A 27,910-nucleotide genomic window follows, 5' to 3' on the forward strand; every position below is an offset into this window, starting at 1 on the left:
TTCCTTTTGGCCACAAGGGGTCTTCGTCAAGCCTTATCAGAGGACTAAACTTCGTGAAAATCTCCGGCCCGCCCGCCTGCCTCACCGAACTTGAATGATTCCGACAACTATACGTCAAAATGTAAGGGGTCTAAGGACCAAGCTGTCGGATTTCAAACTGTCTGCCTTAGCATTCCAACATCATGTCATCTGCATTTCTGAAACCTGGCGGGATGACAGGATTTTAGATTGTGAGCTCCTCGAAGGTTACTCTGTCTTTCGTTGTGACAGAGACTGCGCTGCGCTTGGCAAGACAACTGGCAGGGGAGCCCCAATAGCTGTTAAGTCCCCTCTCCGTGCGGAAATCATTTTTTCCTCCTCCTCCTACGATTCTGTCACCATACGTGCATTTCCGCCAAACGTATGTCCCTTTATCATATCGTGTGTATATTTTCCCCACCTAAGCCCGCCTTCTCTGTACGAGGATTTCTTCGACAGATTATCAGAGGTCCTAATCGTTTGGTTTCCCTGACTTCCTGTCATCCTCTGTGGCAACATTAATCTTCCTATGCTTTCCTGGCCGATTAGTCCTGGCCTTCCCTCCCTCCCTAATAACTCGACCCACCCTTCATTTCCTTTATCCACTTTCATGTGCACCTGTGGCGCGCTCCAGTTTAACCTTTCTAGAATCCACTTAGATCGCATTTTTGACCTTGTCCTCTCTAACCTTCCTGTGTGTTGTCTTTCCCAATCCCTTCATGCTTCGTCTTACGTTGCCGCTGACGCGCATCATCCTGCTCTCGTGTTCGATGCTCAGATATCGCGACTCCACTCTCACGTCGCGCTCGCAAGCCTACCAAGTTCAACTTTGGTAAGGCGAACTTCGAAGGTCTGAACTCAGTCCTGGCGGCAACCAACTTGGTTCTACTTCTCTTTTCATTAACATGTGACCAAGCACTCAATACCTTCTATTCCAATTTTATCAGATTTTCTTCCCTGTTACGTGTCCTCCTCTTCTAAGTGCTTACTCTCTTACCCTGTCTGATCCACCAAAAACTTCGTCAAAAACACATTTCGAGGAAGAAGCTCTTGTCTTACGGAATCTATGCTGACTTATTTTTTTTCAAAACTGCGTTTTTCGGTCAAATCCTTAATACATAAGACCAGAAACAGATATTTGACTCACTAAAGTGCGAAAACCTCAAACCTTTGCTGGTCAAACATTCGCAACTCCTGCTGCCCTGCCCGGCTGTTCCCCCGTACATTAAATTTTCTGATTCCTCAGTTAGCTCCCGCAACTATTTTGTAATTTACACAGCCGCTACTTTTTCTCATTCTGTGTTCCCTCTCCTTACTACTCTTTCCTCTCACTAGTGGATATAGCCCTTCTTACCCCTCTCCTTGTTGAATACCTCATTGGCGAACTTGATCCCAATCTCGAACCTGGCTATGATGGTCGTCCAAATCTCTTTTTGCTTAAGGCTGGTAAGCCCATCTCCCTTCCCCTATCTCTTATTTTCAACAAAAGCCTCGAAGAGAATCATTTTCCCGGCTTATGGAAAGAGGCTCTAACCGTCCTCATCCACAAAAATGGCGATCGTAAGTTTGTTAAGAATTACCGTTCCATTTCCCTCCTCTCCTCCTCTTCCAAAACCCTGGAAAGATATGTCAGCGACTGGTTGTCCGCCCACTTTGGCCAACACATAGTGAAAGAGCAACATGGCTTCGTTAAACGTAGATCCACTGCCTCCAACCTGCTTGACTTTACCAACTTTGTCGCCAAATGTCTAAATTCACGACAAGAAGTGCATACCATTTACATTGACTTCGCTAAAGCCTTCGACACTGTAAATCACAAGATACTTCTTTCCAAACTCTCGTCTATAAGCGTTCCCATACCACTTGTTTTATGGATTGGCCTCTTACCTTTCCAACCGATTCTGCTGCGTCTCTTTCGATGGCTGCACATACCGCTCCTTCTCGCCCACCTCTGGCGTTCCGCAGGGATCTATTCTGGGTCTTATGTTATTTTTATTTTTTATTAACGACCTCCCTCCCCCTCCTTATTTGTCCCTCTTTGCTCTATGCCGACGACCTTAAGCTGTTTTCCGCTAAATCGTCGTCTATGGACTGCGTTTTCCTTTTATCTAGCCTAGACACTGCGGTTAGTTGATACTCTGTTGATTTCGACAACAAGTTTCGCTTCGACACCCATTGCTTCTAAGTCACTAATAGAGCACCAAAATTGTCAGGCTTTATATTTCACTCCTCCTCTGCTGTGGACTCCAACCAATCCTCATTAGCTCTCTTCATTTCCCTTGTGAGGAATACCCTTGAGTACTGCTCCGTGATTCCGGGGTTGAACAGCCCCGTGAATCAAGCTGAACAGCTCTTAGCTGTTCACTATAAACGAGCTGCTACCGCTTTGCGTGGCTTTAATTGTATGTCTCCGCTGCGCTTCTGCCGCTTTTAGCTGCTGGTGGATTCGTTTCACCATTGCAACTACCGCGTCCCATCCTGTATTTGATTGCACCATGTACTTTATCAGATTTCCACCATTAAACAGGTATTTAGCTTTCTTTCAAGCCTTGTCCTTGAGCTTTTAAATTATGGGCAGGCGAAGAAAACGTGGTCTGCATTTTCGGCTGCACCTTCACACGTAGGCCAATCGGGCGATTCATCTAGCCCGAACCTATAGAGGTAATTCCTGTATCCACTGTGTCCGTTTAAGAACTGATTAAGATCGTAACTTGTCTTACCGTGGTTCCGCATAGTCCCAATGTTGAGTTGATAGTCACCGCTTTCAGCCCAGTAACCTTTAAGTGGGGTTTAAAGCTTAGGTTGGAGTCGAATGGTACTCTCAGGTATTTCAGCGATAGCTGAGAGTTAACAATATACCCCCCGATGAAAATTTCAACAGTTTTCTGTATCCGCCGCTTTGTAAGGAGCACCAACTCGGTCTTGTGTTCGGCAAGCTCCAGCCCGAAGTCTTTAAGAAAAGACTTGATCGTCCGTATAGTCTCGTTTGCATATATCTGTACTTCATCGGGTTGATTGAATGTTATGACCATTCTAACGTCATCTGCGAATCCGACGACAACGGCTTGTTAGCCATTGGAGGCCGTAAAACGCCATTACACATTAAGTTCCATAGCAGAGGACCCAGATCATCGATTAATATCAATTAATGGATATAGTCGGTTATAGATTAGCCGCTCGAGGATCTTGCCTATTGTATTCAGAAGACAGATAGGTCTATAGGATTTTGGTTCACCTATCGGCTTTCCTGTCTGCTTTTGTATTTTCCACTCTGCGGAGAAGGACCATTCTTTTAGGTAATCTGTAAATCCCCGTGTGAACATGCTTGGTGTCATTCTCATTGCCAGTTTCAGCCCCTTGTTGGGAATTTGATCAATGCCCAGGGCTGCGGTATCCCGGACCCTTTTCACTGCGTCCAAGACTTCGTCTGTGGTTACTGGAGGGATGTCTTTAACGCTCAATGGTATCATTGGGAAGATTGTTTCCGGATGTTGGTGGAACAATATCAAAACTATCTAGGGCACATAATAGAAGGAGACCTTTTGCCTTTTATTGCCAACATAACCGACTTTTACGCCTCATCACTGAGTCGCTTGGAGCAATAATTTTTACTTTCCGTGATGACCCACTGCAACTTTTTACGTGCCTGTTTATATTCGAGGTGCTTTTGCTCAAGCATTTCGTACAACACATCGCTATTGCAGCCTTCCACCAGTAGTTAGGGTTGCGCTCCCGAGAGTATTTACATCTTGGACTGGAAGCGTAACTTGCTCGGTATATCTGTTGGGACAGCAGCGATGCTTTTTCTATAGCCGTTCCAGTAAACTCGGTGTTCCACTGCAATACCTCCAGAAATGTATCGTCATCAAGTGCTCTTGATGACCAACCTGTTTCTGGTTCCTTCAGGTGAAAGTTTATTATTCTGAGTCCCTTTTCAATAGTAACATATATCGCCTGGTGGTCCCTATGTGTGTATTCTTCGCTGATATGCCAGTGTAGACATTTGACAAAGCGAGTCACTTACGAAAGTAAGATCTACAATGGAGCTTAGCTCTCCACGCCTAAAAGTGTTTACGTTTCCGATGTTAGCTATGGTGACGTTTAGAGAAAAGAAAACCGCGAGTAGGATTCTTTCCCTTTCATTTGTTTTCCGGCTTCCCTACTTCATTGCACAAGCGTTGAATTCGTCAGCAATAATTTTGGGGTTGCGATCTTCGGCATCTCTCGCCAGTCTATCTAGCATGTTGCAATATTCTGGTATTGTCATACTTCGAGCGGCGTAAATGTAGAGCGCATCGATCTTAGCCCTTAGCTTCCCAAACACCATAATGGAGGCTTTTGTATTATTTGCAGACATTAGCAATATCGATCTCTTCTTCATACACTTCCTGTGCTAGCAGGTCCTGGGCGGCTTGGCAGTGATTTAGATTCAGCTGGAGAACTGCGGTATGAAATTGCTTCACGCATTAACGCAACCTGGATGAAGTGGCGTTCCACAACTGGTGTTCTTTGTGATCGACGTGTCAACGAACGTCTCAAATCTAAAATTTACTGCAATGTCGTCCGTACAGTCGATCTCTATGGTTCTGAGTGTTGGCCGACTATAAAAGACAATGAACGGCGTCTTGCGGTAATGGTGACGAAGATGCTTCGCTGGACTAGTGGCGTCACATGTTTAGATCACATCCGAAATGAGGATATCCGCGATCGTTATGGGGTTGCACCGATCGTGGAAAAGTTGCGAGAGAGGCATCTTCGACGGTATGGTCACGCAATTCGTGCCAACGAGAATTCATTTGCCAAGATTAGTCTGAACATCGAAGTCGATGGTAAACGACCAAAAGACAGACCTAAACAACGGTGGCATAATACGCTACATGGGGATTTGAAAGCCTCGAGATTGCACCCAGATCAGGCATTCGATAGAGCCAAATAGCGAAGCCTGTAAAAATTTTAGCCCCACTAAAATTTTGTTAGTTATAACAGAGTCTACACCAAACTTTTCAAAATTGTTTTGTCCCTGGAATAAACTTGAAAGGGATTTTCGAATAAATTTCATGCAGGTCTATCCTACATTTTTTTTTAGATTTCTCGTTGCCAGATATCCCACATGCTGCATACTGCGCCAACTATATCCAGGAATAAGGATAAAAGCCCTTACAAACCTTCTCAACTCTCAAGTGAATGCGTTTGACAATTGTAGTGTTTTGCATTGATTCATTTATGAAGAACATTTTCATAAACAAAGTTTATGACATTTACAGGAGATTGTGTAGTTGTCAAGCAAATGTTCTTGCTTTATTTTTTTAGTTCTTCTGAGATTCTTATCAATATATGTTATTTTTGAGGTGTTTTCTTTGTCTATTAGATACCTCCTTCTGTTGTAAATATCGGTAATGAAAAAGCAATTTCAAGATTGATGAAAAGTGTTAGGAATAAAATTCGAAACGGTATGCCTTCTACGGGGAAAATAAATCCACTGTATCCTTTTGATAAGGAAGTGGATAATATATATAAAAGTAAGTTATAAATCAGATCCACAATTTGAAGATACTAACAGTAACCAATCGCTGAATTTTAAGAGTTTAGAAAATGTTCCGTGGAATCCTTCTTTACTACAGAGTGAACAGGCATCACCTTGCAGAATCCCTATTCTGAACTTATGTACATTGCATGGGGTTAGCAGGACTAAACTGTTCCTCGGACTCGTCCTTCCGTTACTGTGATTTCTTCTGAGGTCAATGCGCAAGTACCTAGTTCGCACTACTTGTGGCTGTGAAAAGTAAATACGTACGCTTGGATTATTTATAATGAACTCAAAGATACCTTTCTATCAAGCACGTTCCTGTCCTCCTCCTCGACAGACCCTAGGGCGAATTGTCCTGAGCTCCGTGTACAGGAGAGCAAATACAATTCCGGTATAAGGCCAAGGTACAACTTCTCCCGCTGCACACTCTCAAGTCTGGAAAACTTCGCGAATCTGCACTTATATGCTAAATTCCTTGCGCGCAGCTCTTTCCTATATGATCAGGAAAAAGAAAAGTCAAAACGGATGCGCCAAGTCTCAGTGCACACAATCCCCTTCAATGGATCTCCCTAGGATCATATCTAATCTTCACGGAAGCTATCAAAATGAAAACGAAATGCAACCCACGAACCGAAGATTATTTTTCATTTGTACGGCACAAACTCTCACTTCTGTCATTTATAATTTAATTTACTCGCTCTGAAGACACAATTTCTCTGTTCGACTCTCACTTACAAATGGAAGACTGTCGGCCCAGCTCATCAGCTGTCCCCCTAATCAGCCGGTCTCCGGTTCCGCTAATCTCATTCCCGGTTCATGGCCTTGAACTTGAAAGTCTATGCCGGCTGAGAGTCAACAACAACATACACTGTTGCTGAAGTATACGGCAGGTCATTTTCCTCAGCCATAAACAATCGCCTGCTTGCACCCAATAGTGTGCAACACGAGCAAGTTCATAAAAAGTAGAATTTGAAATGGTTTAAGTGAAATTAGACTACGAAATTTAAGGGAACGGTACCAGTTGTTGGATTGGTGAAAACATAATAATAATAATCGTTGGCATATTGGATCACGGGTTTGAGTGTGTTAGAGCACTTCAGTCAAGACCGTAACGGTACACTACACTACATTGTAGGAGGTAATGTGGTCAGCACTACGCTCGCCCAAGATTATTACTCTGATTTGATTCAGGTATTCATTTACAGCTGAGTCAACTGGTATTCGACATCCAGTCAGGATAATAAATCCATCTGCCGCCAGTGAGATTTGAACCAAAACTAAAGATGTAGAAAAAAATCCGAGGAGACTATTATATATTATTGAATTCATTAATTGGTCAAATTGTCCCTTGAAAAGCCAAATAAAATATCAATCCTATCGCTAAACCGCGAACACTACAAAAGGCATACAGTTCATAGTCCCTGTAATGACCGCGAGCACTCTGATCACGTACTTGTCTTTCAGAGGTGCGTGAAACCAAGAATGAAGAGCAGGCTCACAAGGCTTTCCATGCTACCAAGCAGGTTGGTTTGGGTAGGTGCGACCTTATCGCCTTTTCGTGAATATGATGCTGTACCAGGCTCGAGGCATTTCAGTAAGAGTCATGTTAAGCTGATCTACCTACAGTTTAGGTTTGAATAGTCCCCTTCCTTCCCGTTTGGAGATTTTTGTGAAGAGGGAGGCACGTAACCCAGAGCAAGACATGCTAGAAAAATATTTCTTTTGTTGCTCTAGACATTCATACCAGATAGTTTGAAGTGCTCAGAAGATAAAAACAACCTAGAGGGAAGAGCTATCCCAGAAACCTAAAAAGTTGGCTAAATTGACCGTGGAGGTCCGCCAGCAAAGATTGAAGCTCCATCAAAGTGCTCGGTGGACACGTTCTTGCAGGCCTCTGTGCTAGTCAGGCTCGGGAATGTGGGGGGGTTCTTTGAGCGTTTTGATCCCTCTCGTGTCATTAATACAAAATCAACGTGTCTATACCGATGCGTGGATCCGCACTGGGTTTCAAAATAGGCAATAAACGAAGGAATTCGCGACGGCCTAACGAATAAAAACCAGAACGCGAGCTAAAACTGAAAACTAAAAAAAAAAAAACAAAAAACGGCTCGACTGCGCGCGTGGAGCCGTGAGTCTCCGGACCCGAGTGCCACGATTGAGAGGGAAGATCCACGACGAATCGCATTCCCGATTATGGTTTCTTCTGCCTCAGATCGCGATTGAGGCGCGGCCCCTGAGGTTCCCCCTCTCTCTAAATGTTCAACTCCTTTAATCAATTCCCGCAAAACTGTCGGATGAACAAAATGCCATCCCAACCTCAAAAATTGTTTTACCTGAATGCAGAAAAAACTTCCACACACGGTGCTTGTTAAGGAAGAAACAACAATCGAGTTGCTCCCCGTCGCAGAGTATTAAATAAAAAAAAAAAAAACAAACAAAAGGGATCGCGATAATTCAATCTTCCTCGTCTGAAGTCAGAGAACAAAATGAGGATGAATCATTGAGGACGGAACGGCACAGCGTATATCCGACTGGCTTCGTAGTCCATCAAGGATTCAGCTCACCCGTCATATATTTTGTTTTTTCCAAATTCTGAAACGAAGAGACAGCCGTGTCACATAAAGGTAGGGAAGAACACTCATCGAAAGCTCGGACGGCAATACCTTTCAGCTTATAGCGGCAAAGGCCCATAGATCCAGAAGCTTCTGGAAGGCAATCACCTACGAGACGTAAAGTCTCAAAGACAAACACAACAAACGACTAGCTCTTATGGTATTTTATCAAGGATAGGGCAGGAAACTCTACGTTGCAAGGTGGGAAAGGAAATTGAGGCTTAGGAACACTCGCTTCCGGGGGAAAAGGCGTGAAACCTAAAACTAGAAATGTGAAAGCAAGTGTACATGGAGCCTAGCCGGGAACAATGTTGAGAATCTATTGCTTCTCTATCCGACACCACCAAACGAAATTGTGAGCCGGAATAAGCTATCTTCCACTTGATTCAAAAAACCTGCAAATAAGAAATTAGGCCTGATTCCAGGAAATGTTGGGCCCCACGTTGAGCGCCATTTGTAATGAACTTATGGGAATCGGAGGATCAAACGATCATCCTAAGTGGCCGAAAACGACTTAGAGGGAAGCGCTATCCCAGAAACTCAAAAAATTGGCGAAATTGACCGTGAAGGTTCGCCCGCAAAGATTCAAGCGCTCAAAGGACCCCCCCCCCACATTCCCGAGCCTGGCTAGCACAGAGGCGTGCAAGAACGAGTCGACCGAGCACTTTGATGGAGCTTCAATCTTTGCGGGCGGACCTTCACGGTCCTCCAAATTTGCCAACCTTGTTGCCAGTAGAAAGCAAAAGGCTTTGACACGCTGCAATTAAATTTGACTAGTCTAATGTAAAAACCGCCGCTAACTAAAAAGTTTGCTAAATCCAGTGTGGGTTTTGCCGGGGGTAACCAGGTTATCCCCACCTTCCATTTGAAAGTTCCGCTTCTTTGCATTCGATTTATTTGAATATTGCCACACCTGGGTGTGCATCAAAGTCCATATCCTCATTTCCAAGAAGCTTCGACTTTCTTTACCGTGCTTTCAGCTGCCGTGGGTTAGGAGGCTTTCCCCCACAGTGTCACATGTGCAGTTGCCTGAACATCACCAGCTTTTCCTTCTTCCGTTCTCCCTGGAAAAGGTGGCAGAGAAGGTAGCCTTGCCTGCTTGACATGCCGAGTCGAGCCTTCCTCTCCCGTCAGTCTGTGACTTCTTATCACTTGGAGAGTTAAAATCCGTTGCTTCCATGTTCATGTGTTTTGGACACTCTTAGTATAGTAGTGAAGCACTGCAGGGTATCCCACCAGGACAAGGGGGTTACCGAGACGAATGTCATAATCATACCTTTCCTGGTAATTTTATTCTGGCATTAAAGTATTTTGTCATTCGGTGGAATTCGCAAAATATCTCTCTCAAAAAGTACGGACCTACTATCCTGTTATTTTCTCTTTTTTCGAATAGTACTTGCCATTAAGTCATAGGCTATCTCATGTGTGTTATCACATCTTTGTCATTTCACCAGAAGTTCAACTTCATTTCCTAGATATATCGATATATCTATATATATCGATTCCAAGTGCTGCTAGAGATTGATAGAAGCACTTTCTGCACATGTAATGCATTGATGAAGTTGCAAGATACCTTCTTGTTTCCGACTCTATGATCATAAGAATGTAAACAATTAAGAACGAGTTTATGTGAGTAGTTTTCAACGAAAAGTGGAGCAGCGTGAAGAGCATTTTGAACTTGATTGGTAGCTTAACGACAGCTATGACTCCCGGGGCTAAGTAACGCTGTCGCTCCAAACTGGTTTCTAGTGAAAGAGGCACAGTCTAGTCACCCACCATTCCAGCCTACAAGCTTTTGCTGCAGCGAACTTCCAATAGAACAAGCTTTTCCATATTCCGTTGTTGCTCCACCGAACATCCCAAGGTATGCTCCCCCCACTGTGGAAAGACCGGTTCGTCGTATTGCCACGCTCCTGAATGCCTTCACTAATTGAATTTCTACATCTAGTACATTAGGTTCGGCGTACCTGTGTGGTGTACTTATCTGAAATCCGAGACTCCCGCTCCGATAAGCGTTATCAAATTAGCCCCTCACCTTCAATCATCACACCTGGCCAGTTGTTCCGTCTAACTCCGCTGGCGCGGGTCACTGCAATCGCGGTCTACTATCTTTAAGAAGTGAAATGAGCCGCAGAGAGGTGCGATTTTGAAGCAATCATCACGTATTAAAGGTGTTGTGTCTGTGATTATGTTGAAAGTGCATCTTTAGTTTCACTTTTGCGTTAATGACCCCAGAAACATGGGCATTTGTTGCGGAAGCGGTGATAGTGTGCGGGAGCATCCAGTTGACGATGAAGCGTTCGAGCTGCAACCTCTAGATCCAACTCCGGGAAAATACGGTAATGGTTGTTGATTTTGCGGAAATGCCATTGTTATTGTGGTATGCCTCGCCCAATCACTCGGAATACTTCAAGCCCCATTACCACCATATGGGCGGTCGTGAGAATACCAGTAAAAGTGGTTCAAAGTGCTCCTATAAGTCCAACACCCATTTCTGTTATCTGCAAATATTTCGCTTGGCAAATCTATTTCGGAATTTCTTGGGAACTTCAATCGTCGTCGATAATTATTTCGTAGCGAACCCATTACCTCATCCATCTTGGGCCAGTCTTAATTTGTCATTCCATTGGAAAGCTATGCGAAAACATCCAGCATTAAATACGTAAAAATAACTGGTTTTTGACAATATCAGATTCTGGGTATGCTCTTGGAATCTCCCAAGGTACGCGGTTAGGCGAGGCGACCTATGTTATCTTTTTTCACGTACGAGTATGCACTTATCTATTCTACGTGTTTTGGTCGACCCCTGATAAGTGTTAAAATTAGTTGTAGCCGTCAGTAGGGCATATTTAGTGGGTATTTCAGGGATTATAGTTGTCAATATTCGTCATCATTATCTTGTTTTAATTCAGACTATCTACACCCTAATGAGCGTTCATTAGCCGCCTGTGCATTAGACGGGAACGTGTGGGTTTTTGTTTTACTTGCCTCCATTCTAACCCGCAATAGTTGAATGGCTGCGGTTAGAAGGCTTCCGCAGTTATGCTAGGTTTACTGTAAGTTTTGCTGCCTTTTGTGTGAGCATTTTATTCACTTTGAGCTGGAAAGTTTGATGTTCTCAGTCAGTATGTGTATAGAGATCAAGGTGAAGCGGAGAACCATTTGATTCAGCTCCAGTCGAGTTTGATAGTTTTTTTTGTACTTATATGATGAAGTCATTGAGACTACATACATGAGAGGAGTATCTTTCCCATTTATCAGAACAGCTTAGACTGAACTCTCAACAGAATGAAGATTAGCCAGTTGGGAATTGACGCAAACTATTCTAGTCTTCAGAGCATATCAGATACAATGATCTGCATACTAAATATCATCGGCCGTTATTCTAGCTTGACCAAATTTTTTGCAGAAAAGGTGCTAGCAGCCTATCTTAAACTCATTTTGAACTTATTTATATAAAATTTATCAAATAGTTCCCGGATGGCCCAGACTGAGTCTATTTGAATCTGAGAACCCTTTCCCTTATATGAAAAGTTACTAGTTTCACGTTTCACAAAAACCGGCATTTTCGTCAAATTTCACCTTTTTCTTTTAGTAAAGGGAAATTCCAGCAAAACTGGTAAGCCTTACCAGGGTAGTTGAGACTCAATAATAGCCTGACATATGCGTTTGACACAAACGTCGGATTAAAACAAGGCGAAGGGCTGGCACCTCTACTGTTCACTCTGCCATTGGAGCAAGTTACATGACAGTTGCTTGTGGACTCGAAAGGAACGTTGCTCTATTCGACTCTGCCAATTTTAAAAGTCCGCTGCATACACCGGAAAGCAATGCTCTGAGTATACAAAACGGTAATAAGACCTGTACTATGCTGCGAATATAAAACACGGACGCTAATCATCATCATCATCAACGGCGCAACAACCGGTATCCGATCTAGGTCCGCCTTAATAAGGAACTCCAGACATCCTAGTTTTGCGTGGAGGTCTACCAATTCGATAATGGACGCTAAAACTTCCGAAAAACCGGTCAATACTTTCAAAAGGAGGGTCCTGTGGAGAATAATAAAAGCTTAACGAGAGAATGACCAGATGCAACCATGAGTTGTACCAAATTCATTTTCGATGCACCTGAAGTCTCCAAATTAATAAAACGTCGGAAGTTGCAATGGGCTGACCACGTTTGATGTGTGGAGAACACTCGGATACCTACAGGTATTCGAAAGGAGAGCAGAAGGACGAATGCCGGTAGGAAAATCCCAAAAGTGCTGGGCAGATTCTGTTGACGCATCACTGGTCGAATTCCGATATACGAAGGCGGGATCGATGGATTGATATTGTTGGAAAAGGGACATGTTATCTGTTATATTATGTTTATAGTGAAAAAGTTTTAAAAGAAAGACAGTGCCAGAATTAGTTTGAAAGATGAGTTCATGTTGGTCAAATGAGAGTCATAATCGATTCAGCTCGTCATGTTACTGTACGAAATGACAAACAAGTTGAATATGTCACATGGATCGATTGAGAAACATTTAAAACGTATGGAACTCGTTAAAAAGCTTGAAATTTGGGTGCTCCATCTGACTTGAAAGAAAATCATGTAACGAAGTGCATCGATGCTTGCGATTCACATCTTAGATGCAATGAATCTGGTCCTTTCTCGAACAAACCACCACTTGCGATGCAAAATGAATTGTTTACAGCAATAGGACTACATACAGGAGTTTGCTTCAATTTGTTTGGAGGAAGAAGAACATTGCGCAGGATTTTGTACGCATTCGCACACACGCTACTATGGCATGCGTGACCTGCGGCAGTCGCTGAAGCCACAAGATCTTTAGCAGCTCAGAACGACTCCTGTTCCTATCCAGCTGCTTCATTTCCCGAAGCAGTTGGCTGGGGGTGTCGTTGCCTAGTATCAGATCCGTTGCCAAGTGAGTCAGCTTACCTATCTCACTTACTGACAGGCACCTGATGAGTTGATTCTTCAGTCCGGCGTAGGAGCACTTGCTCCGCACGTCGGCGACAAACGCGACTAACCCCTCGTCCAGGCCGACCAAATCATTATTCAATTTAGTGGTGGGCATCACAACGGACGACGTCAGGCGGTCAGACGTGTACTGGTACCACTATAGGTTTCCGGATCAAGCCAAGAAATTTACAAATCCATACACTTTTATCGTAACTTCAAACTGAGTTTGCTGGGGGGCTCGACGAAGTCTACTTGAATCACAGCAACACGTCGCCTCCTTTTAGTAGACGCAATTATCTGGTAGACACAGGCGAGGAAATCAGGGCCCTCCCCATATCCAGATCTAACAAACTATTCCCTCATCGACTGAAACTAACGGCAGCAGACTCCACGCCTATCGCAACTTATGACTACAGGCAAGTAGACGTAAATCTTGGCTTGAGTAGGATCTTTTTGTGCCGTTTCATTTTGGCTGACATCAGTATCCCCATATTAGGCAAAGATTGCCTGTGTCACTATGGGCTGCTGGTAGGTATGCAGCATAGATCCCTAGTAGATCCCAAAACCTCTCGTCGTCAGGGAAAATTTCAACAACATTCTATCTATCATTTTTGAGGACGTTGCCGATCCACGCATTCGCATACTCCTCCAAAAATATCGCAACATTGCTACCCAATGTAGTCTCGCTTAGCCAGTTAAGCATGATCTCCAGCACCACAATCATCACTACTGGTTCCTCAATCTTCTGGAATCTTCTCTTCCTTTGCCACCCCCGAAGCTCGCTGTTGGGCAGAAAGTGTTTGAACAACTACTTAAGTATGGCATATGCAGATCTTCCAACAGCAGTTGTGTCTTCTCCACTCGATTTGGTCCTCAAGCCCAATGGTGAATGGCGACCATGTGGAGATTGTAGACGCCTGAATGTTCAGACGATTCTAAAGCGGTATCCTATTTCTCTCATTCAAGACTTTGCGCATTATTTGGCAAACTCTCGGTTTTTCTCGACCTTGGATCTCGTCAAGGCCTACCATCAAATCCCTGTAGCTACCGATATAGATATTCCAAAGACATCAATTTGCTCACCTTTTGGACTCCTCGAGTTCACACGGATGAGTTTTGGTATGTGCAATGCGGCGCAAACTTTCCAGACACGCAATCCACTCTGTACTACGAAACTTGGACTTCTGCTTCATCTACCTGGATGACGTTCTGGTCGGTCGCATTTGGCACATCCTAACGTCTCCTTGAAAACGGCTTAATCCTCAATGTTGACAAATGCACATTTCTCAAGTAACAGATGAAATTTCTATGTCACCCCTGACGGCATTCAACCCGGCCCAGACAAGGTGCAAACGATCGCGGGCTTTCCGCGGCTAAAGACGGTCATTGATCTTAGAAGGTTCTGGGGTAAAGACAACTTCGTCACTGATGCTTTGTCTCGGATATCCGAGATCAACATCCCAGTCGCAGTCGATTTTTTGGTATTCGCTGTCTTCCAGAAGGATTGACGCAGGAGGACGCAGTTCTTCATAGTCTGAAATCGGACTCCAAATGCAAGTTCAAGGAGTTTTCTATCTTCGGCTCGCATTCCTCTATCTACTGCGAGATCTCTGATAAGGGACCTAGACCATATATTCCGGTCGCTTTTCCTAAAGAAGTGGTTCACCCCGTGCACGATTTTGCGCATCCTGGCATTCGGACAACAAATCGCCTAGCCTCCAGCAAATATTTCTGGCTGTCCATGAAAAATGAGTGCAACGCATGTCAAAAGTGTAAAATCCATAGACATGCCAGGAAGGAAGTAGGTGTATTCCCTAGGTCGACAAGACGCTTCCACACTATACATCTCAACATTATAGACCCTTTGCGAGACTCACACGGCTATAAGTATTGCCTCGCGATAGTTGCGATAGTGGTATGCTAGAACGTTGCCACCGGACGCTGAAAGCAGCCACTCTGGCGCGCGAAGAGCCGTCTTAGTCGCAGGTCTTGCCTTTTGTTCTAATTGCCTTCCGTACCACCGTCCGCGAGGAGTTTGCTGCCTGCCCTGCTGGGCTGGTGTACGGGGAGAACCTTCAACTCCCTGGCGACCTGGTCCTGGGTAAGAGAGCAGCCACCATATGAAGATTCCTATAAGGTCCTCGAGCGTGTGGAGCGCTGGTTCAATTTGGATGTCGCTGGCAAGCCCAAGATGATCTCCTAAGACAGGCTGAAGCCTTTCTTCCAGGATGTTGACAGCGTTGGAAAGAATCGAGAGCGTCGTGTTCGTTTTGACAACCGCCGGTCGATTGCAGCTGAGTAGCCTCGATCAGGTTCTTTCGCCGAAACCCCTGGGTTTCAGCTGGGGGCGGAATGCTGTGGTGGAGCGATACCACGCGCAATCTGCCACGAACTCCATTGGAAGTAGGACTTACCAGCTCGGTTGACGATTTTAGAAATTGAAAAAAGGAGAAACTTTCAGCTTGTGATTCAAGGGATTTAGGCTCCTCCCTCTTAGATCGTTTTTTCCATAAAATTTTCTTTTAACATGTCAAATCATGTTTACATAAATAATAAATAAGTTATAATTAAATGAAATAAAAAGAAAATAGAAACTATTTAAATTGTATTAGCTGCATTAATTGGCTGGATATGTGATGCCAAATTCATGATGGAATTCACAGCAAATGGCCACACTTAGGACTGGATCCTTCGGATTGAATTACTCCTCGTCTTTCGACAAGGCAGCACGAAGAACGTCACCGATAACAAGAAGAAATAATATCGGTGACAAGATACAATCTTTGCGGGTTCCATTTTGAACCTCAAATTCTTCTTAGATTTTACTTTGACGTAGCACGTGACCTTTTGCCCCATCATATGTCGCTTTCATAATAACTATTAATTTCAAAGGAATGCCCCTCCCGGTTAGAACACTCCAGATACACTCCCTGTTCACACCATTGAAAGCTCTCTCGAAGTTGATGAAGAGTTGTTGAAGCAATGATCTGAACTCTGTGCACTGTTCTAAAATGATCCGTTGGTTCTTGATTTGGACAATGCAGGAGGATCCGCAGCGGAAACCAGCCTGCTCTTTGTCGAGCAAGCTTTTGAGATGTTCTTTAATGCGTTTTTTGCAACAGCTGAGAGCACGTCAAACGGGAAGAATGAAGATAGGAGAATACAACTTGAACGGGAACGGGAAGAATAAAGATAGGAGAATACAATTTTAAGACCATTGATCCTATCTAGGGTCGAAAATCAGTACCGATAACAGCTAAGATGATGAAATCCGCGCACGGTTGTTGTCAACCAATAGAGCCTATTTCAGCTTACAAAAACTGTTCCGCTCGAAACGTGTCACCATAGGGTCAAAGCTCTTACTGTACAAGACAATGACTTTGCCAGTCCTCATGTATTCCTCGGAGACTTGGGTTCTTAGCAAGAAAAATTGCGAACTCTTGGCCGCATTCGAGAGAAGAATCCTCCGAAGAATTTTTGGCCCTACATGAGGATGAACGACTCCGTAGTCTACATAACGACGAAATCTATGAACGATACCATAACCGTCAGGTTGTGGATAAAATCAGGCTCAATAGGTTACGGTGGGCGGGTCACTTAATCCGTATGGGTGAGGATGATCCAGCCAGGAAAGTCTATAAAGGTAATATCTATGGTAGAAAAAGAAGACGAGGCAGACCCTACTTGAGATGGAGTGGTGGCGTAGGTCAGAACGCCAGGCAGCTTTTAAGGAGATCGAATTGGTGGACCTCGGCGTATGTTGGGATGTTTGGAGTTCCTTATTAAGGCAGGCCTAGACCGGATACCGGTTATTGCGCCGTTCATGATGATGAATATTGGCAGGTCGTGAAAAATCTTCCTTGTCCAGGAATTTACATTTGTTAAGGTTCAAGCTTTTAAGTTACTTTCGCTCAATTTGTCGAATACAGTTCGTTACCTTAGACTGTGGTCTTCTAGGACAAGATTACTACATCGTCTAAATAAACGAAAAATTCCTGTAGTCCTGTAAGCACGTAATTCATTAGCCTTTGGAATGTTGTTGGTGTCCCTTTTAAACGGAACAACATACGTTTAACCTTTTAGTGCTCGTAGTATGTACTGAACCGGCCTTGATTCGATCTTTCTGGTGGATTTATACTTGATAGTCTCTGTCAGCTAAGCTCAATTCAGAGAAGTAGCGCGAGTGTCGTAACTGGCCCACTATGTCCTCTATTTAAGAAAGGAAAAACGAGTCTCCTATGGTGTTCTCATTTACGGAAATCGACCAACACTCTACATCTCTTATCTCCGCGAGGCTCGGATTAGCACCGCTAATAGTGGTGAATTCCACTTGCTTGAACTATACCATATTCTAGCATTTCGCCCAATAGGTCGTGTATGGCCTCCCGATATAGCTGCGGCAACTGTAATGTTTTTCGATAGTTAGTGCCTGATCTTACACCCAAGGTTCAATTTTGCTTGTTCTGTGTTCTGAGCAAGCCGTTGACTGTCAATATTTCACAAAGGCAGACTGCAGAGTCCTAACTTTCTCTAGTACGCCCATTTTTTAATTGGTTTAGGTTTTACAACCACCCCTCCCCCAATCCATGCCCTATGATACACTGACTACTGCTCTCCGGGAGGCATAACTTTGATTCCTTGCGACTAGAGTTGCGACAGTGAAGCATTCCTCAAAGTTGTTGCTGTCTGAGCTACCCACTTCTGTTCTCAATCCATTATTAATACCCATTTGTGCTGTAGCAAGGCAATCGAACTCCCATGAGTACCGCGACAGAGTAATGATTTCGGATTGATGCAATCCCACCTTCTCAGTGCAACATGCTGGTGCTACTTATTCTGTTTTTACTTGGGATAGATCAGCAGTGATTTGAGTCTTCGGGAATACCAGTTGTTCCTGAGGTCCCTCTTCATTTCAGTGAAAAGAAAGGAAATCGTTTCTCAATAGACCATCAACTGTGATATCAGATATCTTCCTTACTACCTAAAATTCATACGGTATTTGCAAAATACAAACGTCTGCTTGATTTATTACGAGCCCTGGCTGTAACAATTCGTCCTTTATTATACTCACTTATGCGCTCGTGTTCAGGATCAACTCCACCATTCTCCATGCACGCATCCAGGAGGAACCCAGACCCATGTGATTGTCATACACGATACTTCCTATGCTACTTTCGTTGGTCAGTTGTAGGGTTTTTACCAGACCTTTGGTAGTTCGTAGAATTCGCAATCCTTCACTAAATGTCCTTAATGTCCTCAGAAATAACAACTTCTTTTTTCTGTCAGAGTTCTAGTCACCAGCATAGCTGGGGCGACCCTTTGCTTTTTCTTTTCTTTCTAGATAGATTTTTGTCGATTATTTTTTTTATAAGCTGGAAATTTGATATTACTGATTGGACTTCCAATCCAACTGAAGCAGGAGGAAAATTCTGCTTCTACCAGAGCATTTATACATTCCTTCGATGGTGGATGCTACCTACCTCTGCAATCAGCGATTTCTTCGGAATTGTAACTTCACCTTATAAGCTTAGTTGAGCTCATTGGTGAACTCACGTACGGTAATGGAAACTACGGATTGTGATTGAATGGGGTCCTAGTATCCCTTTTATGGAGAACATTATCCTCCTATATCAAGAAAAATCCGACATTGCTCACTAACTCTGCGAATGGTAGGCATAATTCATCCATTATCTAAATATAACCTGATTTACGGCTAATTAAGGTTTGGGTTCTTAGTGATGGCGAGAGCATTAAACCCTGTTAAACCCTGAATAGACTTCTGAGAGATTGGGATTGTGTCTGACTGCGCGACCTGCAGGGATTTCATAGGCTTTCTTTAATCCTTGCCGAAAACTTGGTTATGTTAATGTGTGATAAGTGCCTCAGTTATGTAGATCTTTTTATTTGCATAGATCCATCCATACCCACCCACCACAAGTTTTATAAAGAATTTAGGTTAGGTAAACTAGCGGCCTAGTTGAGCAAACCGACATTGTCTTATTGGACAACGAGGTGTTCCTGGCCATGATTTTCATAATAAAGGATAGTAAAGGCATCAAACATCTGCTAGGATTCGCTTTCTATTCGATTAGAGCGAACAGTTATCTGAAGTTTATTGATGTCGTTGAAAGTGGTTCAACCCCTTGGTGTCACCGTCGCCAAAGTTCCATTGCTTTACTCCTTTTGCGCGCCTGTAAGGACAAGGTAGCCCCTACCTTCGGTGGAGAGATGGTGTTTGCCAGGACACCAAGAATATGTAAGGAGTAACGAACTGGACGGCTTTGACTCGAGACTGGGCTACCTAGAATTTTCATCTCTTCTATTTTACGACACCAGAAAGGAATGTTCACGAAAGAATTGGTTCATTTCCCTCGCTCTCTAGGTCTAACTCTGTAAGTCAAATCAGCATGCACTATGGTAAAAGGAGTGGCATAATTTCTGATCAAGATTTAAAGTTTCAACGGATAATTTCAATAAAGAAATAACAGCAAAATTCAAACTTAGATTGGATGTAAAATGAACGACGGTAAACACAACTTCCTCCATTTTCAAGAAAAATTAGTGTTTTCCAATTTTACAATCAATAAATTGATCAATATTTGTAATGTACACATGCTTACATAAATATGTTCCTAGAAGCCCATAGTAAAATATGTTCAGACCACATGTCGATCTTCTAGTTAGCAAGCATCCATACATTCTATAAATAATGAACTTCAAGGCATATGGCAATTAGCATGACGCAAAATTTGTAAAGGAAATTGTAAAATCCACATTAGATTTAGATAAAGTAAAAAGATTTGAAAATAATTTTAAAACTGTCAATAACAGGGTAACTTCTAGATTCACTTGTAACATCTGTTTAGCTGTGAGTTAGTCATAATAAAGATGTTTCTGAGAACCAAAACCAAAAAGTTGTTATTTGGCTCAGAAATTAGCACTTGAACACTAAATAATTTAGCTGCAAACTATAAAATAGAACAAGCACTTCTCGGGCGATTTGCTTCAATCAGTCACGAACTATTCAAAAAATTAGATAGCGTTTGTAAATAAATGTATTCTCTCCCGTTCTCTTAGATGGACTCTGGTTGGATTAGTCAGATATCCCTAGTTCGATCGTCGTGTTTCTAAAAAAATATATGGAGATTCCAAAAGGGTTTCCAGAACAAATGAAACTGTTTTCTATTTTCCGGATCTTTTCCATAAACACCTTGTAAATAAAGAGAGAGAGAGAGATAGAGAACAACAAACGAAAAAATAACAAATTCATATGGCAGAGTTCAAGAATCGAACCCGGGGCAGTCATTCAGTCGAAAAATCAAAAAAATCTTCGAAGGTCCCTCACGGTTCCCGGGCGCTTAGAATCTTTGATCGCTTCTACCCGAGAGATTGGTGGTGTGCCAGTTGACTTCACTAGTCCCAAATATGCCCTTTATTACGTTGAGGACAACGGCGAACTTTTCCAATTAGTCAAATAGGATCCGAAGGTTCCGTGCTGTTCTACGTTCTCTAGTGCTACCAAAATATCGTTTATGTAGTCGACCCTAAAACCCAGACCTCGTAGTACCTTACTAGCCTTAAATATCGGTGAGGCTTTGTGAATGCATTTAGTCGTCTGTAACTACCGCCCCATGCCCAGGTATTGTCCTTTTCCGAACCAAATGCAAGACCAAGGATTTTTCGAGGGTCAATAGAAGCCTCTCTGTATCAGATAGTCGAACTCTGAGTTTACAACAGCCAGCTTCTGCGGCATGATTGGTCAGGGTTTCTCGGCCTCGCGCAGGCAAGAGGTTTCATCGTGGTTATAGACACCGGTCCATGCTCTTGCCTAGGTGCTTTAGTTCAGGACGTTCAGGAAACGTCTCTGACTGACGAAGTCCCGGAAGAGCTAATAGGACTCAGAATGTCTCTCGAAGAGTTTTTGGTTTACGAATCTAGCAGGCAAAGGGTTCCTTATGTTTACTAGCAAACCATAGTGCTTGATAAGGTTAGCCGCAATGATTGGGCGATATGTGAAGACGCTACAGTGTGGAGCCGCTTAGCGGAAATTCAGCAGAGCTCGAAACCAAAGTAGAGCAGCTTACCACGACTCGAAACTCACCCGTCTGAGTAGTTCGTCTACCTATTTGTAACAGGTTGACAGCCATGCGTTCGGCGTAGGAACCGGGCTGTTCAGTCTTCGCTAATAACTTACTAAAAAATAATTGTAATTTAAAAGAAAAGCAAAGCAAGATAAAACTAGGTAGCTTGCTCCTACTACAATATATTTTAATAGTTAGTAAATACGTATTTCGAAAGCTACTTACTCTCTTCCTCAGTACTTAAGCTACTAAATCATTGGGAAGTTTTTCCTGATTTTTAAATAAGCATAGCATAGGTCTTATTATTGTCTTGTATACTCGGATTTTGGCTTTCCTGTGTATACAGCCGGCTTTTAAAATCGGCAGGATCGAGTAGAAAGCTCCGTTTGTGAGCTGATTTCGGCGTTTTATTTCGTCAAGTCTGGGACGTTCCCCTTCTGATAAGGCTTATCAGTTTTGTTGGGGTTAGAGGGTTGAGAAATACTTTGAAATGAGACGTCCATCTCTCATGCCATTCTCTTTCGTTCCCAATGATCGCTCCGTTTTTATTTTCACAATGAGTTTTTAGATTCATATCTACGTCACAGGCTCTTCACTTCTTTGTAGACTTGTCTTTTTGCTTCTGGTGTTTCGTCAATTTTCTTCAATTCTTCGTCAAAATATTGTCGCGTTTTTTTCTTAACATTTCAATAGCTGCTTTTCGAAAATTTCCCCTTGTCGTCCTTGGGTCTCGCTTTATATGTTGTCGGTATGCCTCATTTTTCTTGTCAAGCGCTGTCAAACCAATCATTTCTCCAGCGTCAAGGTTCCAAACTGCTAGAATCCTGACCTTGTACTCGCTGGTCTATTGAAGTAAATTTTTGACAAAACCAGATTTATTCAGTGATCTAACAGTTCAGGATCCAAGAGCATAGCCATTCATCCATTTGCGCGGTCGCTTCGGTGTATCAATCCTGTCCGAGTTTGTTCATCTGGTTTCTGCACATGAGGTTTGGTTTTTTTCTGGATCAACGGGTTGTAAGCCCATCGCACAGAACCCCCAACTACCAGATCAATTGCATTAGACACCCTTGACGAAAAGGTTTGATCAGGTAGGATGCAGTACGGTGAAGTTATCCTAGCTAAGCTGGGCGTTCCTGGTTCGAAGCAGGAATTCGTTTCCGCCATGTGGGCTACATTGACGGCGAGCAATCGTTGAGCGCCACAGTCACTTCCTCCCCAAAGGTGAAGGGGGTGAAAATGTGACTTTCTTCTTGATCCGGTTGTAGGACTGATGTCGTGGTACATTTTGTTCCACACAGAACAGAAGACCGTTCTTGTGGGTCCGCAGTTGATTGAGAATTGATTGCCGAATCCAGCAGATCTTTGTCTGACGATCTATGTGAGTGGTCATGAGATAGCTCCGTAAGCTGAACTGACGGGTGCTGACGAGACCATTGGCGTAGTTGGCTGTTAGACTGTTCTAAATACGTTGGCTTTAGATGATCCGTAGAGAGGGTTTCAGCAACCCCGTCTATTATAAAGGTGCGGTGGTCGACTCTCTTTATGATATGGTGTGGACCAGTGTACGGCTGCTCCAGACGGGTTTTAATGGCGTCTATGCGGCAAAAGACGTAGTCGCAAGTGGTGAAGTCCTTAAAAACGAATGGATGGTGTGTTGCATATCTGGCAGACGATACTGGGCGAATCGCCTTAAAGAAATGGCGTAAGTTGGCTATGAAGGCGTGTGGACTGCAAGTAGAAGTATCTTACGGAACAAAGAATTCACCCGGGATGCGCAGCGATGTGCCGAATACCATCTTGGCTGGGAAAACCCGCAGATCTTCCCTGAAGGTGGTACGCATGCCGAACAGTACTCCAAGAAGTGTCTGAATCCAAAGGGTTTCGGGATTGCGCCCTTAAGTTTCCGGTACATACGCTCGGCTACACCATTTCCCTGAGGCTGGTACGACGTTGTGTGGGTGTGGTGAAATCCTATGAGTTAAGCAAGTTCAGCGATGAGGCCCGATTGAAAATGTTTCCCTTGGTCGGATGTGATCTCGAGCGGAGGCCCGAAGATTGAAATCAAGTGGTCGAAGAGAGCTCTCGCGACAGTGGAGTACTTGGTGTCTTGCAGTGGGATTGCTTGGAATCAACGCGTGTAGCGGTAGATTATGGTAAGGCAGTTTTTGTATCCGCCGAACAATGGCAGCTTAATTAGGTCGACGTGGGTGTAGTCAAAGTGACCATCTGGTGCCCTGAAATTCCCAAATTCAGCACAGTTGTGGCGATGAATTTTGGCCAGCTGACAAGGGATGCATTGCTTTGTCCAGTGGACAACATCTTTGCGTAGACGTGGCCAGAAGAACTTAAACGCTATGCGATCTGAGCTGTGGCAAGGCCGCTGGGGTGCGACAGTTGGTGTACGATGTCGAAGGTTTGATGACGAAGCGGAACCGATATATATGGCTTAAGTTCGCCGTTGAATTCCACGTAGTACGCCGAATGGCCATCAATTTCCAGCTGATGGAGTTTAAGATGTGGGCTAGCTAGCTGGTGAGGCAGTTGAAGGTTCTCTAATTGGGCTTCGCTGATAGCTCAAGACATGATAGCGGTGGGCATATTGACTATCTCCACCCGTAAGAGAGCATCGGCAACGGTGTTTTCAACGCCTGGCGTATATTCATGTGAGTCTTGAATTAACTGATAAAATCGAGTTGTCTGCTTTGACGCGGTGAGGTCTTGTGTGAATGTTGCATCAAGGCGAATACTAGTAGTCAATGATCAGTGTGGATCATAAAGTGACGGCCCTCCAGGATGCGTTCAAAGACTGCCAGAAGCTCGCGGTCGTAGGTAGAGTACCGTTGTTCGCACTCCGATAGCTTTCTGGAAAAAAATCCTAGCGGAACCCAAATTTCATCAGGTCGCAATCTGTCTAATGCTACCTAATGGCGACGTTGGAAGCATCCATGCGAAGGGCTAATGGTTGCGTCGGTGACAAGAATGCCGAAGTGTTGGCTGCAAGGAAGTGGCGGTTGCAAGGTGTCCTATTTAATGCGTCTAGAGGTCTGGCCCAATGATTCGGTGATGGTTGCATGACGCCGCGCTCTAATAAGACGTCGATGAGGCGTCAAAGTCGTGAGAAGATTGGCTGCCCTATGGGGATGGTTTGGTGGTGTACCGGAAGGTGCTCAGTAGAGGCCATGTCACCTGGTGGAAAAGTAGTTTTACAATATTTGGAAAGTAGCCGCTCGTAGATCACGCCAATGGCACCATCTGGAGTTGGTCGAGCACTGATCGAATGGGTGCCTGGGGGCCAAACGATAGCTGTTGAATGCCTTAAGTGATAATATGCATGTCATTAGCTGTTTGTTGGACGAGAGTTTGTTTACGAAGAGGCTTGGCGACGAGCCGCCTCGGAACGATAGAGAGGGCAGAACCGAATTCCACCAAGAAGCGAGTCTTAGCGCTGCGATCTGAAACGTAGAGGTGGTTATCCGATGGCTGGTGGTCAGCGGTAGTCGCCAAATACAACGCCGGCGGCATCAGTTTTCCTGTCGTCCAGTGGGGGGGGGGGATTTAACCACAAAACTGTAAGACTTTCTGCAGCGCACGGCAAGGGAAACGTGCTTGTCAGTGGTGTCTCAAGGCTGTTGAAGTGCCTGCCTAGTGAATGACGTAAATTGAAGAATAGCCAACCGCAGGGCGAGCTCTGAGGCTAACGAATCTGGTGTGGGGCTGGAGGACCCTCGGCCAGAGGAGGGTGTCGTCGGGGTAGTCGACGTCGGCGTAGTAATGTCTTCTTGCAAAAACGGCAACTCACGGAATGAGGTTCCCGCCTCGAAGCAGGAATTCGTTTCCGCCCTGTGGCGAGCAATCGTGGGGCGCCACATATCGGTAGAATCTGAGTTCACAACAAATAATTTGGACATTTTATGCACCCGTTTTATACACGTTCCTTCGTTTTAATTATTCGAATTGTATTTCCAAAGATGTTAATATTGCATAACATTTTTTACAGGAGAACCGCTGAAATATGATGCCCACTTCAAAGGACCACTTGGCAAAAGATCTTGTACTGATGTCTTATGCTTAATAATATTCGTCGTCTTCCTAATACTGTGGTCATACATAGCATACTTTGGTAATTACTCGTATTTTTTTATAAAAACCCATTTAATATTTACCTTTCTGTAATTCTCTTTTAGCTATTGGACATGGTGACTTAGAAAAACTTCTGGTACCAGTGGATTCCCAAGGATATCGCTGTGGTGTTGACAGCCCGGTACTGGATAAACCTTATTTATTCTTCTTCAATTTGGAGAAATGTATAAGTCCACTGGTACCAATTACTGGCTGTCCTACCCCACAAGTATGCGTGAAGGAATGTCCCAATCAAATGTTTATTTATGAAACGTATAAGGGATCATTCGAAGAGCTGAAGTCTAAATTAATTTGCCAAACAGATAAGGATAAAGAGAATATAAAAGATATGACAGATGCGAAAAATGCGATACAGGAGAACAGATGTGCCTCTTGGTATATACCGAGTGTTCCGTGTAAGTATTTTTGAAGGTTCTTGAGCAGCATGTTGTCCGCTAATGCTTCTGTTCCATGTTTTGTGTTATGATTTTCATCCAGTTTTATGGTTTGTGGTTATGGTGGAATTTGTGGTGTTTAATGAAAGCCTGGAATAATTTTTAATTTCGTACTTGGACCCAAATATATTCCAAAAGGGCTTAAAATTAAATTTAATCATTAATGTATTTTAATATACTTTATACCACATTTAATCTCATTGAATTTGCTTCAGTACATAAGCACGTTTGAATACAAAGTATACCCCCAAGGTCGGGGTTGTTGATTAATGAATAAAACTTTAGCATGGCTTTTGCAAAGGAGACCTATTTTCTGACGATCAGGCATGACATACGGTTTAAGTTAGACAATTTTGCATCATGGATAAGCATGGGTTTTATTTAAAAACAATTTAATTTTGTGTTAAGTCAACGTTTAACTTAATTCTAAAAAACTCATAAACAGTTGTCAAACGCTGCGTTTGGGAATTCACATCAACCTCATGTCCAAGACTGCCCCCTCGCCTTCTGCAACGTATAAAACGAGACACTTCTAAGGTTCCGAGTTTAGCATTTAATGAAACTGACCTAATAGAGCCACCAATCGAGGTTGACCTATATAATAGTGACCAGATCCAATCATCAGATCAACGGAAACCTGTAGAAGAACCAATTGTTCATTGCGAAACCAGAGAGAAACTAGGCGAAGAGATAATCATACGAAAGATGCGACGCATAAATACATATCTTGCTAAAATTGTCGGAAATTTGGTGGCGAATTTATATAATGGAACCGATTCACAGGAGGTAATTTTACAGTGCTAATTAAGGATATTATTTTCTTTTTTTTTAACTTTTATGTACAGTGATTGACCCATTTTACTGATTTAGTTTATGTTTTTCGTCCTGTCTGCATGTTTGCATGTTGTATGTGTACATTTTATTGTTTCTTGTCCTGTTCTGTTCTATGGTGAAACCATATAATTAATTTCTTATTATAATTTGAAATGTATAGTATCCAGACGTTGTTTACCACAAAATACGGCTGATATATTAGAACTGGTCAAAGCATTGCACCTATATCCTGCTGATTTCGAAAAAGCTCTAGAGCAAGTTAAACTTTTGGCTAATATTAATGGGGTAAGGTTTTTATTTACGCATATTTTGTTCGGAATTTCGAATTGTGTATATTGTATTAACTATTCTTTTGTATTTTGAATGATCCCATTGGGCCAAAATGAAGATAGAACTGACGCGATTGTAGGCAATATATTTTTTAAATGGAGAGGATATGAAAAAATCCAAGAAATATTGTACACATCTTCAACGTGAGAAAGTCATATGAATGCTTCTTTCCCTTAAACAGAATAGTTTTTGCCTATCTTAATTCGAGAGTTTTCTATTTTTTACTGACACACACTTAACAAGCTGTATCGCTTATCAAAAATTTAATTACAAAAATCGGACAACAAATTACATACTATCTGCTCTGCCTTTATTATGCTAAACAAATGCTAACTAGACAATTTGAATGAATGCTTGCTACACATGAATAATCTTTCAAAAGTACCAACAAATGTACAGAACTAACATCCAATCAAAATTTAGTGGCTTATATTTGTTATTTTTTTTTCTTAAAAATATTGCCAATGATACAATGACTAATATAACTATACTACTCTTCCTTAGCCTTTATCCTGTTCGGTATCACTGTCAGCTCGCTTAAATGAATTCGTCCTTTTTCACTGTCATAGGCCTGGTCCGGATGGTTTCAAGGGGCTTTCAAACCACCCTTTAATGTATCAGCCCATCGCTGTTTCAATTAGCTTTTTGGTCATTTCCCATCACCTTCAATGGTCAAGTCAATCTTAGCCAGTAACTTTCCGTCAGCGCGAATTACATATCGAAGGCTTCTATTTCGTAATTTTTTGACGATGGGTGCAATTACATCGTTTCTGCCATTTTACCAGTGGAGGAGGACGAAACCTCTATGCACGCCCTAGGACAGTGTCCGGTACTTGTGCAAAATAGGTCGATACATTTGGGAGAACACTTAATACCAGATGCAAAGCTGAAACTTCTGGAAGTGGGGAACATACTAAAGTTCCTAACGGTTACAGGCCTGCTTGAGATACTATGATCAAC

At 43.1% G+C, this 27,910-nt stretch overlaps 1 protein-coding gene across 6 annotated transcripts in view; it reads left to right on the forward strand.

The window, feature by feature from the left end:
- LOC119653493 (choline transporter-like 2) overlaps positions 1 to 27,910 on the forward strand; it is a 93,767-nt gene that overhangs the window by 56,299 nt on the left and 9,558 nt on the right. For 4 of the 6 annotated variants that reach the window (XM_038058123.1, XM_038058127.1, XM_038058125.1 and 1 more), the window contains 3 exons: positions 25,210 to 25,332; positions 25,397 to 25,747; positions 26,232 to 26,572. In XM_038058123.1, the coding sequence (XP_037914051.1) occupies positions 25,210 to 25,332; positions 25,397 to 25,747; positions 26,232 to 26,572 (815 nt within the window). Of the gene's footprint in view, positions 1 to 10,066; positions 10,497 to 25,209; positions 25,333 to 25,396; positions 25,748 to 26,231; positions 26,573 to 26,780; positions 26,906 to 27,910 lie in introns of those variants that run through there. The other 2 variants (XM_038058122.1, XM_038058128.1) reach the window with 2 other exon arrangements.

This window comes from Hermetia illucens, chromosome 4, assembly GCF_905115235.1.
Source record: "Hermetia illucens chromosome 4, iHerIll2.2.curated.20191125, whole genome shotgun sequence".
In the NCBI taxonomy this organism is placed as follows: Eukaryota; Metazoa; Arthropoda; class Insecta; order Diptera; family Stratiomyidae; genus Hermetia; species Hermetia illucens.